This window comes from Haliotis rubra, unplaced genomic scaffold (assembly GCF_003918875.1).
Source record: "Haliotis rubra isolate DU_JTF1 unplaced genomic scaffold, ASM391887v1 Scf306, whole genome shotgun sequence".
In the NCBI taxonomy this organism is placed as follows: Eukaryota; Metazoa; Mollusca; class Gastropoda; order Lepetellida; family Haliotidae; genus Haliotis; species Haliotis rubra.
The window spans coordinates 480,367-500,000 of NW_025766976.1; the positions used below are offsets into that span (position 1 = coordinate 480,367).

General features: G+C 41.6%; 1 protein-coding gene across 2 annotated transcripts in view; it reads left to right on the forward strand.

Annotated features, from left to right (window-relative positions):
* LOC124282897 (EGF-like domain-containing protein 2) overlaps positions 1 to 19,634 on the forward strand; it is a 38,369-nt gene that overhangs the window by 6,191 nt on the left and 12,544 nt on the right. The window contains exons 1-5 of one of the 2 annotated variants that reach the window (XM_046718939.1): positions 3,726 to 3,830; positions 13,601 to 13,666; positions 14,574 to 14,794; positions 17,688 to 17,793; positions 19,386 to 19,517. In XM_046718939.1, coding sequence (XP_046574895.1) covers positions 13,603 to 13,666; positions 14,574 to 14,794; positions 17,688 to 17,793; positions 19,386 to 19,517 — 523 coding nt within the window. In that variant the 5' untranslated portion in view covers positions 3,726 to 3,830; positions 13,601 to 13,602. Of the gene's footprint in view, positions 1 to 3,725; positions 3,831 to 13,600; positions 13,667 to 14,573; positions 14,795 to 17,687; positions 17,794 to 19,385; positions 19,518 to 19,634 lie in introns of those variants that run through there. The other variant, XM_046718938.1, reaches the window with a different exon arrangement.

Here is a 19,634-nt window from a genome sequence, read left to right on the forward strand (position 1 = left end):
CCTGATATATACAGGCTATACCTAATATATACATGTTGTGTATACCTGATATATACAGGCTATACCTAATACATACATGTTGTGTATACCTGATATATACAGGCTATACCTGATATATATAGGCTATAACTAATATATTCATGTTGTGTATACCTGATATATACAGGCTATACCTAATACATACATGTTGTGTATACCTGATATATACAGGCTATACCTAATACATACATGCTGTGTATACCTGATATATACAGGCTATACCTAATATATTCATGTTGTGTATACCTGATATATACAGGCTATACCTAATACATACATGTTGTGTATACCTGATATATACAGGCTATACCTAATACATACATGCTGTGTATACCTGATATATACAGGCTATAACTAATATATTCATGTTGTGTATACCTGATACATGATATTGTGTATATGATATACTATACCTAATACATTATACCTGATATATACAGGCTATATATTCATGTTGTGTATACCTGATATATACAGGCATGTTGTGTATACCTAATACATACATGCATGTTGTGTTGATATATGTATACTAATATATTCTAATATATATATATATACATGGTGTATACCTATATATACATGTTGTGTATACATAGGCTATAACTAATATATTCATGTTGTGTATACCTGATATATACAGGCTATAACTAATATATTCATGTTGTGTATACCTGATATATACAGGCTATACCTAATACATACATGTTGTGTATACCTGATATATACAGGCTATACCTAATACATACATGTTGTGTATACCTGATATATACAGGCTATACCTAATACATACATGCTGTGTATACCTGATATATATAGGCTATAACTAATATATTCATGTTGTGTATACCTGATACATACAGGCTATACCTAATATATACAGGCTTTACCTAATATATTCATGTTGTGTATACCTGATATATACAGGCGATACCTAATATATACAGGCTATACCTAATATATTCATGTTGTGTATACCTGATATATACAGGCTATAACTAATATATTCATTTTGTGTATACTTGATATATACAGGCGATACCTAATACATACATGTTGTGTATACTTGATATATGCCTGTTGTGTACACCTGCATATCCTCGTCAGCTGAATCTTCTCATCTTGTTCCGCTAGAATCCCAACTTCTGGACTATTCCACTACACCAGTGGGTAATTTGCCTTGTTGTTAACTACATAGTTATTTTGGTACATGAAATATATATTTGGAAACCACAATTACTCACAATTCCTTGGGAATGGCCTATGTATTATTTTCAAATGTGTGATCTTAATGTAATATTGGTGTTCATTAGAGTCAGAGTATAATAAACTGTCCGTCTGTCTGTCTGTCTGTCTATAAGGTATTATGTGACAAGTCGTTGTGCAGGGCGACAATTAGTCTGTCTCACAGTCCCTGAACCACATTAATTTCCCTACTACCAAGCCCTCTCTGCAGTGCTAAAGCCCTAAATAAAGCAAGTCTAGATTTCCTCAGGTTCAGAATTTCTGGTCTCTGAATCTCTGGTGTCCCTAGGGCTCCTTTTTCAATATAAATGGGCTTGTTTGTTACTATCAAAATTATATATATTCAGAGACTAAGCCTTAGTCTAGGCGACAATCGTTATTTATTCCTTCTCATGAATATTACAATTAAGTTTGAATTGCCACAGCAACAGTTTCCACAGGGCAAGCATGCTTGGTTGTCTAAACTCGAATATCTACAATCCTCATTCATTCCCCAAGTATTGACAAGTAAGACAACAAACCAACACATGACGCTTTATTTAAATCGTTATAATTCACAAACGTACCGTGATCCAATAAAACTGACTGACTGACTGAGTTTGGTTTTACGCCACTTTTAGCAATAGTCCATCACGGCGGGGGACACCAGAAATGGGCTTCACACATTGTACCGATGTGGGGATTCGTACCCGGGTCTTCGGCGTGACGAGCCAACGCTTTAACCACAAGGCTACCCCACCGCCCCTCCCCAAAAAAGAAAAGAAAGAGATCATTATCGTCATTTTGTCGGACTTCGGAGACGTCATCTATCACACACACTCGCTACCATCTTCAGTGAGAGTAAGTACATCCAAATGCCGCAAATAAAAGTAAAGAAGATGCTAAGCCTTCCACGGTATATGTAACACAACTTGACTTGAATATATGTCTTGTCATTAGTTAAAATCAATACTTTGACAAACATCCTCGTCTTATGTTCATTTCTCACCAAACACCGTGACGTTACGTGTGTACAGAGCATGTTCCGTCAGTGATATCCTGTTGGCGTCCGGCAGGGTTGTTTTCATGAGTTATAACACCCCCCTTGTTAACACACGGCATATCCGTCGCTCAGTTGATACGAGATTCACATGCACTGTACAGAGAACACACGGGCTTGTAACAAATACACGCTTCAGTGGGTGCTCCATATGTCTTCGCAAACACTGGTTATATTTGAACACGACGCGTTCTCAAGGCAGATTCTTAAGTGTATACCAAAATATCGAGCGGTTTAAGGTGTGTCTTTACCTATTTGAATACCGAAGCCGCGGAGATATTGACATTTTGGGTGGATCTTGTATGAACAGAAACATTGAGAAGAATTAATGTTTTAATAAGTGTCTTTAAAAGAAAACTTTAAGGGGGTTATGTGCGTCAGGCTTGAGCAGAACTGAACGAGATGTGTCATTAAGGAAGTGAAATGTAGGTAGTGCAAACATTTGGAGAAGATTTCATGTTAAAGGTATCATGACTGCAATATGAACATTTGATTTAAATTTAGATTCATTTTAATCAAATTACACCACCACATATGGCTTCCATTTGTTCATTACTGATTACCAGTAATTTACTGTTCTTGTTCTTGCTTAGTTTCCAACGTCGTTAGCATATTACATTGGTTGTTCTTACATGTGCATGAATTAGTTGTCCGGCTACTAGCATTCACTGATGAAGAAGTAGGTACTAGTATATACAGATGTCGACATACATACATTCTGTCCCTATCGTGTATCACTTTAGAATAAAACCATTTACAGATTTTATAACGATTGACACTTGTACAATAGTCTTTAATTTGAATTATTGCTATACTTTTTCCCAAGCTCTGATTGAGAGTCATTGGAGTCGCTGGGTTATATGTACAAATTATAAACCCGACGAGTGTCAATTGTTCATCATCAAATGGCTCCCAAAATCGTTATCTTGCATACGCCAGGGTTTGATATTTATGTATCAAATTATGGACGATATGACTGATATTTCATATCCCTCGTAGAATTATTCTAATGTTTGAATAGACGTCTTGTGAAAATACCTCGTTGACAAATATTTCACAGCGACTTAAAATCCAGAACTGTGTTACATTTGACTCATTCGCCACATCTTCCTCCTATAATTTCTTTGACAAAATACCCTTTATTTTCATTTCATTCTTATAACATCACGTCTCTCCTGTTTCAGTGTGTATATTTTTAGACTCCAAAATACGCCATATTCAATGTGTTACTCTCTTAACGTCACCAGCGTGAAAGGGTGGGAATGGTCTTAGAACTGATGCTATTCATCAGCAGGAGATGAGTTATGGGGCAAGCAAATAGTCGCATAAAGTGCTGGGTCTAAACCAACAGCAATGACAAGCATGGGGCTAGGTGAAGTGTTCTCGGTGTCCGGGTAGACGGTTGCAGCGATCAGCAAGGGAGGGTGCAAGTGTGTTTTGAACTGAGGAATTATACCCCTATACATCGATACTCGCAAAACAAAGAGAGCGATCAAGCGAAAGTTTTAAGGTGAGAACAACAGTATTATTACAGTGATTTTCACTATCTTCTGTTAAACCTAACTGTGAGAAAAATCCTTTGTGAAAGGAGTGTGGTTGCTAAAATATACGCAACAAAGAAGTATAAGGGTAATGAAATATAAGAGGTATATTGTTATACCATTTCTGCTAATGGATATTATTTTATCTCTCAGCTCTTTCTATTCTGGCAAAAAGCCATTGGGTCCTTTATATGAAGGTTTCAAAGACCGTTTCACCACTTTGGCTTAAACGTTGCTTATCAACGTTACAAAATTCAAGGTCCAAGCAAAGCTTTTATATAGTTTTACAGTGGACATGTAGAGGTATGATCAGCAGTGACAAAAGTGATGTCCAAACACCGGGTGTCATCACCAGATGATAGTGATTCATGAATCATAATTATGATGCAGCTGAAATCGTTCAATGGATTCTGTGGCTTTTAACATTGAATATGTCCAAATATAACCAAGAATGTGTTTGTTTGTACATTAGGAGTATTGGACGAGATGATGACGGAGGCAAGTCCTCGCTGAAAAGTTTCAGTGGCTACATGATACATATGACACAGCATACACTTTATTGTCGGGGATATAGATTGAGGGGAGGGTCATTTAAAGGTCAGTTATAGATTGAGGAGGGGGCGGGCTTAATCATTTCATCTGCGCTCGTTAGATTCAACTATATAATATTCCCTAATAGTTTCTGCTATCTGTGACCAGTCGTTCATGTCTTAAAGGGGAGTTTGACCAACGGTCTGATGGCGATGGTCAGTTTAGTTAAAGACGTTTAATTAGTGTGCCTTTTGTAACTGACGCGGTTTAAATTCTTCAAACTGTATTGTCAGGACACCTAAAGAAGCGGTGTTTGGAAAACTTGATTCCAAGTACTTTCTGGTGACCTTCGTAAGGCTTGTCAGCCTATCCTCACATCAGGATAGACCAAATATTTTCCCTGTTGATAGTGAAATTTGAAAAGACGTCTATCACTCAAGTATTCATACCAGGTAGCGCTTTTCTTGCAACAAGAATTAAGGACAAAAAGAAACTGAAATATAGTTAGGGTCAATCTGACTGGGCGTACCTATTACGTAGTTTTAATGAGATCAAATTTCAAACTGCTACCAAAGTAATAAGATTAAAAGCGTAGGACGTAACTGCACGCACGTGCATTCGGTGCTGCTTAGATTAAATGGACAACTCGAAATATATTAGGTACTAATCACACAGATAATCACGCGAAGAGTATTAATTGCCATTTCTTCAAATTCATAATACACTTTGGCAGCGCCAGTACAGCTGTGCCCTATGTTAGTAAATATGCACGCATGCACGCATGCACGCATGCACGCACACCCGCTCAGACTAGCTAGAACTGTTAGAACACCTGGCTGTCCCTTTCTCTGCACTCCTCCCTCCTTTTCATTTTTAGAACAAAGGTATCATAACAGTGTGGTGTATGATGTTTTGATTATGATCAGCGTTTCATTGAGTATGTTATGTTTATTAGTTTTCGAGTTAGATTGCAATTCATCGGTCCGCTTTTGAGCCAAACGGATTGTAGCCTTGGCCCCATCTGATAAGTGTATTGCGAACATTCTTTTCGTGTAAATTAACAGACGTGTAAAACAAACGTTTTAAGTATCTTATCAAAATACACTCCGAGCTAATGCTATATATCGCTACCAGTGTTTGAAACAACAATATCCATTGCCAAGTTCAGTGATAATAGCAATCAGCATATTCTTTATCCCTTGCACTTGTTAACTAATTAGCTTCATTAATACGATAGAGCAAGGGACAGTTCTGTCATTATTAGATCATTATGAAGTAAAATCTTAGGGGTGATTCAGTCCCTCCGTTGGTCACGCCGAAGACCCGGGTTCGATTTCCAACATATGTACAATGTGTGAAACCCATAACCGGTGCCTCCTGTCGTGATATTGCTAAAACGCGTAATACCCAACTCACTCACTTGCTCAGATATGAGATTATCGACGCCACGCGCTTTTTTGGCTCAATATCATGACTGGTGTCCCCTAAATGGACTTTTGTTCGAAGAAATTGCTGGTCTGGGTAGCTCTCTCGTACCCCTTAATCAGAAAGGGCGCTGGGGTAGCCTTAAGGGTTCGCTTGTCCCACTGAAGACCTGGGTTCGATTACACAACGATGCAATGAGTGAAGCCAATTTCTGGTTTCTTCCGCCGTTAAAAGTCTGGAATTGGCGTAAAACCACACTCACTTACTAGGCGTCCATAAAGGACTGAATAGTGACATCTGGTGTTCGCACTAACCGAAACATGAGTCTCATTAACCAATTCAGACAATGACCTACTTTTCAGCCGATCCGAATTTTCTCGTGTGAAAGTGAAAACAGACATCACAAACAACTATGGTTACACTGAATTCCAATTCCTTGTTTCATCAGAAAATGGTATTTACAATTGAATTGTAATTTTAAGCTTTAATAACATCGTAATTCTATATTTTATGGTGAGGTGTAAGCCGCATGACCTTAACTAAGACGTCACAGACTGCCCCTGTTTGATGAGGTCGTAAAAAGATTCACAATGCACCTGGCTCACTGGTTACTGTTATGTCCTTTTTGTGCTTATTCAGTGCAGTTCTGTAACACACAATGTGATTGATATAACATCAAATCCGTACCAGACCGCCAAACATTTTAGCGGGAGAGCCTCGTTTTGAGATTTCCACGATTTCCAGGTTTCCGTTTGTCAGAGCACGCTGTACGACAGAGCACGCTGCACGACGTGTTTGCAAGGATTAGAAGGAGCGTAGTATTGCAATATACAACTGCTTAGATGTGTCAAATAATACTGACTAATAATTATGTATCCAGTTGAATGAATTGGTCTCAAAATTCTGGACTGGGACGGGACCCAGCCAACAGGAAACGAGACTGTTGTGTAATCAATGTTTTGACTTGTGTGTGACCTGCGTGAAAGGGTGTTGTATTCTGACGGTTACGATTGTTGTTACTGCCGCTGTGGTTGGCTCTAGCCTTGTCTGATAAGGCTCGATCATTATTATCATAACTGAGTTTTGTTTTTTTACGCCGCTTTTAGCAATATTCCAGCAACACCACGGCGGGGGACACCAGAAATGGACTTCACACATTGTACCCATGTGGGGATTCGAACCGGGGTCTTCGGCGTGACGAGCAAACGCTTTAACCACTAGGCTACCCCACCGCCCTATTATCATAACTACTACTATTACTACTACTGCTGCTTTTGCTGCTACTATTACATCAACGACTAATAGCTGCCAGATACCATTTATCTTACAACGAGCAGTGTCAAAGTGCATCGTAATGTCGCTCGTAAGGTACGTGTGGAAAGTAGTCAGTAACTGTTTCGAGTGTCCGTTTGTCTCAAAAGCGGACCGATGAATTGCAATCTAACTCGAAACCTAATAAACATAACATACTCAATGAAACGTTGATCATAATCAAAACATCATACCAACTCTGTGAGGTTTCTGCAGAATGTTTGTCCTAAAAATAAAAAAGTTGTTTAACAATCTTTCATTAAAATATTGACACAGTTCACTATTTGTTACGAGGGAGGAGTGCAGAGAAAAGGACAGCCAGGTGTTCGCGAAGCACGTTCACAGACAAAGTTATTTATTCATTAACCTGTGCTGTGCCGTCTCCATCCGTTCTCGAACACCTGGCTGTCCCTTTCTCTGCACTCCTCCCTCGTAACAAATAGTGAACTGTGTCAATATTTTAATGAAAGATTGTTAAACAACTTTTTTATTTTTAGGACAAACATTCTGCAGAAACCTCACAGAGTTGGTATGATGTTTTGATTATGATCAACGTTTCATTGAGTATGTTATGTTTATTAGGTTTCGAGTTAGATTGCAATTCATCGGTCCGCTTTTGAGACAAACGGACTATAGAAGGGTGTATGGTACCTGACAGGCACGTGTGCTGTAATATGTTTCATACACACCCTAAAATCGCAATAATATTTGGTCCAGCCTTATCACCACTTTGGCGCATTAATACATAACCCAAAGTTATTTGTGACGTCACCTGCTGCTTACCTCTAATACAGAGTGGGACTTTCACACAAAGTTTCCGTCATTCCTGTAGATTATCAAGGCGAGGAAAATATATGAAAACTAAACAGGACCTAAGAACATTTATTAACGCTCACAAACCAGACGCAACTGAGTTTGACCGAAGCAGGACTAACAATTAGAATTACGATTTCTGAAGTAGTTCGTCATAATCTGACCTTATGACCTTGAATTCAATCTCACACGGGCTTATACCCGTTACCTCACATGGGTTTCTCACCAGAAGTGTAGAAGAGACACAATCTAAACATGGAAAAAACTTGAAACCATTGATACGACGGATAGAGTCTATGTAAACAAAACAAACAGAGCATTGTTTATCTCAGTAGAGGGGACAGGTGGCCCACTTGTCGTTTACTGACGACGCAAATACGAGGTTTGATCATTTGTAGCAGATTTTTCTTTCCCACGATTAAATTCGTCATCTGTTGAGCATCTTATGTTTTGAATTATTAAACATACAGCGATATCTATAAAACCTAGGCTTATATACGAGGCAAGGTTCACATTGGTAATCGTCATCAAATAATAGGTCACATGTAACCTAGGATCTACCCGACTGAATGGATTACCACTTTGCTGCTGTATGCTAAGGGCATGTCATGTTTACATTTGACATATTTATATATAAGAATATCATGCAAACCCTTTCTGATTTACGTGTGAGAAACATTAATTGATATACGTCAGGAACGTGTAGCCTTGTGAATGATAGGCTACTCCGCACTACCTTTTGCACGATACGTCGCTAGAACCACGTACGATACGTCGCTAGAACCACGTACCTTTTGCACGATACGTCACTATAGTCTGTTTGCAGTGAAAACGTACCGATGAATTTCATTTTAAACAAAATAAATCAAATAAAGTGAAATTAAGATTGCGAATCCTCATAATTTTACCTTGCCAACTGAACATTTAAATCTCAGAATTTTATTCAACTTAGGATAACAGTTGTTTAACAAACTATCATAGTTTCAAAGCGCTATTATTAGTTTGTATTACAAGGGGGTAAGCGCAGAAGTTGGAACAGTGAAACAAATGCACGTGCGGTACGTGATGAGTGTTAACTTATACTACCGTAGAAACCAATCCTTCTTGTTCTCGGGGTTTCATTTAATGTTCATACCCCCTTGTAATACAATCCAATAATAGCGATGTGAAACTATGATTGTTTGTTTAACAACTTTTATCCTAAGTTGAATAAAATTCTGAGGCAAGGTAAAATTATGAGGATTTGCAATCTTAATTTCACTTTATTTGATTTACATTTTTGTTTAAAGTGAAATTCATCGGTACGTTTTTACTGCAAACAGACTATAGAACCACATACTTTGTATTGTGGATATGTGGTTTACAGTATAAAGAAAACTCTGGCAACAGACTGAAACAACCATCATTGTTTTTTATAATAAAATGTAGCTAATGCTTCACATGACATTACGAAAACATTTAATCCTACGAGTCGTGATTTAAGGGGACACACCATAACCAAGAAAGTGTATATAAACAGGATCTGGCAACACTCAGCACACACTGAGATTTACACGTGTCGATAGTAATTATTATAACTGCAGTCGAAATTCGGTGTTACAAAAATAGGCAGGAGCCTCACATGGCAAGAATTGCGTAACAGTAAAACTGACTGTCAATTTGTTCATCTACATGTATTTGTTCAACTGAGTCGTGTTCGTATAGATGTGACCCGTGAAGATCCGGGGTAGAATAGGTCTTCAGCAACCCATGTGCTTGCCATAAAAAGCGACTATCTTGTCGTAAGAGGCGACTAACGGGATCGGGTGGTCAGTTTCGCTGACTTGGTTGACACATGTCATCGGTTCCCAATTGCGCAGATCGATGCTCATGCTGTTGATCACTGGATTGTCTGGTCCAGACTCGATTATTTACAGACCGCCGCCATATAGCTGGAATATTGCTGAGTGCGGCGTAAAACTAAACTCACTCACTCACTCGTATAGATGTAGCTCATTAAATCATGTATTGCCCACAACCACAGAGTTGCTCGGAATTGACATGGACCAAATGAATGTTATCTGCAGTGGAAATCTATTGACTTGGTTGACTGAGTAAGGTTTTTCGCTACTTTTAGCAATACTGAAACAACATCGCTAGAAATGGGTCCTTTTCAAAGCATATTTTATATTACTAATCAGAAGAAGCATCTTTTTATATGAATCATGCTGAATATTTCTTTTGAATAGCATTTGAAGGGGATTATTGATTATGACCAGAAGCAACTGCCGAGAGGGTGACGGGACCATGGATTGGGTTACTGACACGTCAGGGCACTCAGGTGTCCTGTGGCAATCGGAGTCTGAGGCAGATGATTAGATCGGCGTTTTAATGATATCTCGGTAATAGAATATCTCACAGCTGACCAGACAGCGGCTCTTCTTATGAAATGATAATCCTAAAATAATTTCGGTATTTCTTATTTGTAAGTAGCCGTTAGGAGGTAGCAGAGTATGGTAGCAGAGTGAATGAACGATTCCATACTTGCTTGGAATGACTGATAAACGTTCTTCGTTTACCCCGCCGTGGGTTTCTGTGATGTTGTTAATAGCTGAGTCAAATGCAGAGGGCGAATGTTGTCTTGATAATGCAAAGCAGAATGTAGACTTAACGAATGAGTGAGTTTTCTTTTACGCCGCTTTAGCAATATCACGCCCAGGCTGCACGCACGCACTGCACACACGCACACGCACACACACACACCGCCTCCCACCCATCCACATCTGACACCCACAGACCGACACACACCGCCTCACGATCATCTAGAACTGACACCTTCCGACCGCCTCACACCCGTCCGTACGTAGCTCCTATCGCCTTACTCCCGTCCGTACGTAGCCCCTACCGCCTTACTCCCGTCCGTATGTAGCCCCTACCGCCTTACACCTGTCCGTACTTAACCCCTACCGCCTTACACCCGTCCGTACGTAGCTCCTACCGCCTCAAACCCGTCCGTACGTAACCCCTACCGTCTTACACCTGTCCGTACTTAACCCCTACCGCCTTACACCTGTCCGTACTTAGCCCCTACCGCCTTACTCCCGTCCGTACTTAACCCCTACGGCCTCAAACCCGCCCGTACCTAACCCCTACCGCCTTACACCTGTCCGTACTTAACCCCTACCGCCTTACTCCCGTCCGTATGTAGCCCCTACCGCCTCACACCCGTCCGTACTTAACCCCTACCGCCTCAAACCCGTCCGTACGTAACCCCTACCGTCTTACACCCCTCCGAACATAACCCCTATCGCCTCACCCCAATCTACAAATGACTTCCACCCGTCCAGTTAAATTCTGCGTGACACCGATTAAGCCGAGTAATCCATAATTTCGTGAAACAGTTTATAAGCTGTATGTCCATATTTAAAACGTGACGATATAGCAATCTTTCAACATATTCTCATGATCGAATAAGCAATGGTCGTTACCATGCCTCTGTTTGACGTTGGAAAACACATTTTCAGGGATTCTTTCTCTCTATATATTCTTCCTCGAACAGTATTGTGACAATATTTACAGCTATTATAACGGAGGAAAATTACATCTGTCAATGTGTCCCCACCCGTAGCCTGGAAACACCTGCACGCATAGCTTGAACACATAGACAAGAATGTTATTACTTTACACTGTGTACTTCAACAACGTGCGGCCAAGCCCCTCTATGTAAACCTAAGACTGGTTACTTCAATAGAGCCGATAGAGGCTGCGACATGGCTAGAGGGCTGGAAGGCTTAACGTCATATATGCTATATAAAAGATTTTCATTCTGAGCGATGTTTGACGCCAATAAAAGAATATTTCGCCCTGTGTTAAATCGCGGACGGTGACCACACCTCAACTATCACTGATACACACGTCAGCGATTATATATATTTATTGAAATGCCAGTTTTTAATTAGTTTATGTGTTTCTTTGTCAATAAACGCTTAAAAATTGTAAACTTATTTCAAGAGAAATAGATGCGTCTCCTATACAGTATTAAACGATTTAGGCGAATGTTGACTGAAAATATTTAAAGTAGACTGTTGTCTGGATAATGTACATTCAATTGTTGTCTCGGGAATGTATGCAAGATTGTAGTGTTGGTAGTGATGGTCAAATGTAGTTTTGATAGCGACAGTCGCATTTATCTTAAATGTAAAGGTCCAATGTAGTCTTGATAATGTAAAGTTGAGTGGAGACGTAACAATGTAAAATGAGTGAGTTTAGTTTTACGCCGCCTTTAGTAATATTTCAGCAATTTCACAGCGGGAGACACCAGAAAGGGGACAAGAAGACTATATTCACTAGGCTACCGCACCGTCCGTAAATGTGTACTGAAGAATGTAGCCTTGCTGATGTAAAGTACACTGGAGACTTAATAATGTACATGTACAATGGAATGTAGCTTGATACTGCAAAGTAGACTGGAGACTTAATGAACAATCGAATGTAGTTTTGATAATGTACAAAGAAGACTTAATAATGTACATCAAATGTAGTCTAGATGATGTAGACAGTACATTTGATAAGTGTATTTGTTTACAACATATAGGCATAGGTGTGTACCATTGAATGTGTCTAATAGAGTGTACTTTCGACATTGTTCATATCTGTTTGCAGTCGAATCTGTTCAGAAAGGTTGGTGGTCGATTGTAGACTTGGTGGTAGATTATAGACTTAACAGTGAAACGTGGCACTGTAAACTTACATAGCAGCAGGATTAGCATGTTTAAATATCACGAATTATCGATTCCGTTATGTAAATCTACGCGAGCAAACATGAACGATTGATGTATCAGTTTGTACGCAAGTCATGAGTTTGTTTACATATCCAAGATTTCTTAAACTTCACTTAAAATGCCAAACCTAATCAATTTATGCTGTTCGATATATGTGTTTAAAATCTGATCGCTATTGGGATAAATGAGGATGGCAAACATTCTTGATAACACAGACGGTCTTAGTCAATCTCAGAAACAAATGTACAAAAAAGTGACAAAACACGAACAATATTCATTGGAAATCTGTGTTAAAAGTACAGGCGATCGTTTAATTCCGACTACAAACAATTTATAGACACCCAGACTGCTGCCAGCATTCCAGAATCCGTAGCTACATTATATGGTTAAATGTTAATTGGGTTTAATGCCAGTTTGGGGAGTAAGTAAATGAGTATGCTTTTACGCCGCTTTTAGCAATATTTCAGCAATATGACGGCGGGGGACACCAGAAATGGGCTTCACACATTGTACCCATGTGGGGAATCGATCCCTGGTGTTCAGCGTGACGGGCGGACGTTTTAACCGTTAGGCTACCTAACTGCCCCCGATTTGAGGAGGTAATGAAGTTCTGCCAGCTTCCAAGTGGGAAGAAATCCCAATGTGACATAGATCGCAGATATTTATTGACTTGATTAAACATTACGAGAACGGCTACAGAACTAACAGACAAGGGATCATAATTGGTGTGAAACCGAGATTCGGATAAGCGAATCCTGGCAACTAAGGGACACAACTCTGTATATATCTTTGCTGGACTATCGTGCAACCAATTACTCAGATCGGCTTGATTATCACAATATGGATGAAACACTGCCGACATGGAATTCACTCACTCACTCACTCCATTGATGTTCCAGGTATGACGTCATCATGGATGACCTATCTGGTGGTGCTAGCTGCGGTGGGTGTCGTCACTGCACAAGGTATGTACACGTTTACTTATAATACCTGTCTGTCTGTGATAGTGTAGCGGCGATAACATTTCCGAGTCTCGTGCTGGGATTCGAACCATGGACCTTCGGATGCGAAGTCGGACGCCTTGTCCACATGACCAAAAAGGTTAACCCCGTCAGCAAGGTGACAAGGTAAGGATGTCATTTGTGGGATGACTCCACGCCCTGCCACAGTAACATGGGAAGGGGGCTTCACTGCATAAGGTATGTGCTTATATTACCTGTCTATTTGTGATAGCATGGGAAGGGGTCATCACTGCATAAGGTATGTGCTTATATTACCTGTCTATTTATGATAGCATGGTAAGGGGTCATCACTGCATAAGGTATGTGTTTATATTACCTGTCTATTTATGATAGCATGGTAAGGGGTCATCACTGCATAAGGTATGTGTTTATATTACCTGTCTAGCATGGTAAGGGGTCATATTACCTGTCTATTTTATGATAGCATGGTAAGGGGTCAGCACTATACAAGGTACAGTATTACATATATAGTGGTTATAACTAGTGTGGCAGTTATCAATGCAAAATTTAGCGTTCTGTATAAATATGAACCATTTATAACATTATTTAGAAAAATATCAACTACTCAAGATGTTCCATCGTCCAAGAATTCTTTTGTATGCTAAATTATTTCTAAAGCAATCAAATAGTTAGATCGCTAAGATAGGCGGAGTGGTATATATGGTTATAAAGCGTCAAGGCAACATAATATGAAGGGTATGAAACAAAACGACATATTTGTAAATTTAAGAGTGCATACTGGACTATATTCCTTGACTGACATTTGTACGTATTTGAACTATTTCGTTCTTACCTGCTTACATGTTTTGCAAGCCGCAGCCTCAAGTTCACAATACGCTTCTGCTTTCAGAGTTTACATTTTTAAATGATGTGACCGTTATTGTACGTGAGGGTCAGGCTGTGCCCTTGGTTCTCCAAATCACAAGAAGTGGGGCTCTGACGAACAATGCCACGGTCACCCTTGTCGCCTTGGAATATACAGACAATTACAACGAACAATGGCGGCTGCCCGTGGAATTTCTCTCAGGGGAGGCCACTCGCTTACTTCCGCTAGGAACACTCGACGATACTGTAAGTTGTTCTGTGCCTTTGCCATCTCAATTCCCTTATCATGCTGCTTCTGCTACTGGTGTTCCCCTCGGTGAAGACCCGCGTTAGAATCAACCTTTAATAACACATCTGTTTCCTTCCACCTCCCCAGCCCAACACATGATGGTGCTGAATTCTGGGTTAACGTTGACCCCCAGTCGCACATCTGCGTCTCCTAACACCACCCCAGCCCCACGTGAAGATGTGGAGATCTGCGTCAGAATTAACCTTTAATAACACAACTGTCTCTCCTAATACCACCCCAGCCCAACACGTGAAGATATGGAGATCTGTGTTAGAATTGACCTTCAATAATACATCTGTTTCCTACCACCTCCCCAGCCCAACACATGATGATGCTGAATTCTGGGTTAACGTTGACCCCCAGTCGCACATCTGTGTCTCCTATCACCACCCCAGCCCCACACGTGAAGATGTGGAGATTTGTGTTAGAATTGACCTTTAATAACACATCTGTTTCCTTCCACCTCCCCAGCCCAACACATGATGGTGCTGAATTCTGGGTTAACGTTGACCTCCAGTTACACATCTGCGTCTCCTAACACCACCCCAGCCCCACACGTGAAGATGTGGAGATCCGCGTTAGAATTGACCTTCAATAACACATCCCTTTCCTACCACCTCCCCAGCCCAAAACATGATGATGCTGAATTCCGTGTTAACGTTGACCTCCAGTTACACATCTGCGTCTCCTAACACCACCCCAGCCCCCCCCCACACGTGAAGATTCCGTGTTACATCGTTGACCACCTCCCCCAGTTACATGATGGTGCTGAATTCCTGCGTGACCTCCTAACATCTGCGTCTCCTAACACCACCCCAGCCCAACACGTGAAGATATGGAGATCTGTGTTAGAATTGACCTTCAATAATACATCTGTTTCCTACCACCTCCCCAGCCCAAAACATGATGGTGCTGAATTCCGTGTTAACGTTGACCCCCAGTCGCACATCTGCGTCTCCTAACACCACCCCAGCCCCACGTGAAGATGTGGAGATCCGCGTTAGAATTGACCTTCAATAACACATCCCTTTCCTACCACCTCCCCAGCCCAAAACATGATGGTGCTGAATTCCGTGTTAACGTTGACCTCCAGTCGCACATCTGCGTCTCCTAACACCACCCCAGCCCCACGTGAAGATGTGGAGATCTGCGTCAGAATTAACCTTTAATAACACAACTGTCTCTCCTAATACCACCCCAGCCCAACACGTGAAGATATGGAGATTTGTGTTAGAATTGACCTTTAATAACACACCTGTTTCCTTCCACGTCCCCGGCCCAACACATGATGGTGCTGAATTCTGGGTTAACGTTGACCTCCAGTCGCACATCTGCGTCTCCTAACACCACCCCAGCCCAACACGTGAAGATGTGGAGATCCGCGTTAGAATTGACCTTCAATAACACATCCCTTTCCTACCACCTCCCCAGCCCAAAACATGATGGTGCTGAATTCCGTGTTAACGTTGACCTCCAGTCGCACATCTGCGTCTCCTAACACCACCCCAGCCCAACACGTGAAGATGTGGAGATCCGTGTTAGAATTGACCTTCAATAATACATCTGTTTCCTACCACCTCCCCAGCCCAACACATGATGGTGCTGAATTCTGGGTTAAAGTTGACCTCCAGTAACACATCTGCGTCTCCTAACACCACCCCAGCCCAACACGTGAAGATGTGGAGATCCAAGTAGAAGGACCTTTAATAACACATCCCTTTCCTACCACCTCCCCAACACTCCAGTCGCACATCTCTCTCCTAATACCACCCCAGCCCAACACGTGAAGATGTGGAGATCCTGCGTTAGAATTGACCTTCAATAATACATCTGTTTCCTACCACCTCCCCAGCCCAACACATGATGGTGCTGAATTCGTGAAAGTTAACGTTGACCTCCAGTTCACACATCTGCGTCTCCTAACACCACCCCAGCCCAACACGTGAAGATGTGGAGATCCGTGTTAGAATTGACCTTCAATAATACATCTGTTTCCTACCACCTCCCCAGCCCAACACATGATGGTGCTGAATTCTGGGTTAAAGTTGACCTCCAGTAACACATCTGCGTCTCCTAACACCACCCCAGCCCAACACGTGAAGATGTGGAGATCCGCGTTAGAATGAACCTTCAATAATACATCTGTTTCCTACCACCTCCCCAGCCCAACACATGATGGTGCTGAATTTTCCTCCAGTAACACACCTAACACCACCCCAGCCCAACACATGTGATCCGCGGTGACCTTCAATAACACATCTCTTTCCTACCACCTCCCCAGCCCAAAACATGATGGTGCTGAATTCCGTGTTAACGTTGACCTCCAGTCGCACATCTACGTCTCCTAACACCACCCCAGCCCAACACGTGAAGATGTGGAGATCCGTGTTAGAATTGACCTTCAATAATACATCTGTTTCCTACCACCTCCCCAGCCCAACACATGATGGTGCTGAATTCTGGGTTAAAGTTGACCTCCAGTAACACATCTGCGTCTCCTAACACCACCCCAGCCCAACACGTGAAGATGTGAAGATCCAAGTCAGGATTAACCTTTAATAATACATCTGTTTCCTACCACCTCCCCAGCCCAACACATGATGATGCTGAATTCTGGGTTAAAGTTGACCTTCAGTAACACATCTGCGTCTCCTAACACCACCCCAGCCCCACACGTGAAGATATGGAGATAAGCGTTAGAACTGACCTTCAATGACACATCTCCTACCACCTCGCCGGCCCAACACATGATGATGCTCAATTCCGGGTTAGAGTTGACCTTCAGTAACACATCTGTGTGTCTCCTATGTCTATGCGCGCATCCAAACTAACAGGAAGTGCATTTTGCAGATCCAGGAACCAGACAGACTTTACATCTTTGAGATCGTAGCGACATCTGCAGGGAACACGATCGGAGCCAGGCCGCGCGTATACGTGTCGTACGTAGACAACGACGGTGAGTGGCGAATATACGCTGACGTTAGGTGGCGTTAGGTACAAAGTGATGTCAGGTCTTTCTACTGAATCTTTAGAGATGCTACCATAACCAAATCAAGGAATCAATCAACCTTCTCATGATAATATGATGCAGATGAATCAGGTTCACATAGCCCATCCTTGTCAGTCAGAAACGTACAGCGCTCGAGGTGCTAGCATGACACTATTCCCAATACAGTGACTCCACAGGAAGCGCTGCGACAATTGTATTTCGGTCAGGTCGGTTTCTTTTACAATGCCATGGGAACTGTTCAGCAGTGACTTAGCAGTAAAACTGCCTTAAGGTTATATTAGGCCCAGATCGCTTTGTAGCGCATGAGAGTACGGTCCCCTTTTATTTTTTAAGATGGTAGTTATGTTAGGTACCGTTACCCTGTATCTGTAATTTTCCCATTACAGATTTTGAAATTGACTTGTGGCTGCACAGAGCTCGGGTTGTTTGATAGTGTTTTCCTTATAGACTTCCATTTCGAAACGTGCCGAATCCTAACAGTTCTGCGTTAATGTACGTGAATCGTAAATCTACAAAATCTGTAACACAATCATGTTCCGAAAGCACTTGCGTTAAAATATGTGCACTTCCAAAACCATCGGGGTGGAATCAACGGTTCTGATGTTTGGCCGCCATCGCTTAACGCATGGCTGATGTTTACCGGTATGGTTTCGAAAACGATAAGTTGATATATTGATGCACAATTTGAAATATAAGTACTGGTACTTGAAGGTGAATGTACCAGGAGGCGAATCGTATTAGATGTGCTGTTAGTTGACGACGCATGGACTTTGCTCAAACATATTAGCGAGTCGCAGATTTGATACGGGATCTAATTAATAAACACTGTGGTACAGCCTTAGCTCTGGGCAGCGACAAGACAAACTCAAAACTAAAAATAGTGCATCACAGAGATTCGGTTATAACATCTACGAGTTATGTATGAGGTGAGATGAGGTGAAGTGAGGTTCAAGGTTATTGCACTAATACAGCAACGTCTTTGAACATGAATATGTCCGATACAGTATGCCTACCCCGATCCGACCAGTTCTGGTTCTATTCCCTTAACGGGGCGGTGGGGTAGCCTAATGGTTAAAGCGTTGGCTCGTCACGCCGAAGACCCGGGTTCGAATCCCCACATGGGCACAATGTGTGAAGCCCATTTCTGGTGTCCCCCGCCGTGATGTTGCTGGAATATTGCTAAAAGCGGCGTAAAACCAAACTCAGTCAGTCAGTCAGTCTATTCCCTTAACACAGAGCGCCAGGCAGGTAACAACAAGGGCTTACATTTGATGACAGGACCCATTGAGTAGCCTAGTGGTTAAAGCGTTCGCTCGTCACGCCGAAGACCCGGGTTCGATTCCCCACATGGGTACAATGTGTGAAGCCCATTTCTGGTGTCCCACGCCGTGATATTGCTTGAATATTGCTAAAAGCGGCTTAAAACCATACTCACTCACTCACATTTGATATGACGTATCCTGGGATCCAATCTTATATATGAGAATTATCTATGGATGATTGTGTTTGAATGCTCATTCTATTTCGTCGTTGTGAAGGTCCTGCCCTATTTAACTGCAATGCTGGAGATGCCTGCCAGAACGGCGCCACCTGCGATCCCGACACCGGAGAGTGTAACTGTCAGGGGACGTCTGTGCCCACTGCATTCAGAGACTGTCGTCTACAAATTAGTGAGTGTACCTCTTACCATCATATATTTCACCAACGATATTAACATTACGAGGAAATCACAAGAACTAGTCATTTAAAATATGTTTTGCAACTGGGATGAAGACTGCACAAGTCAG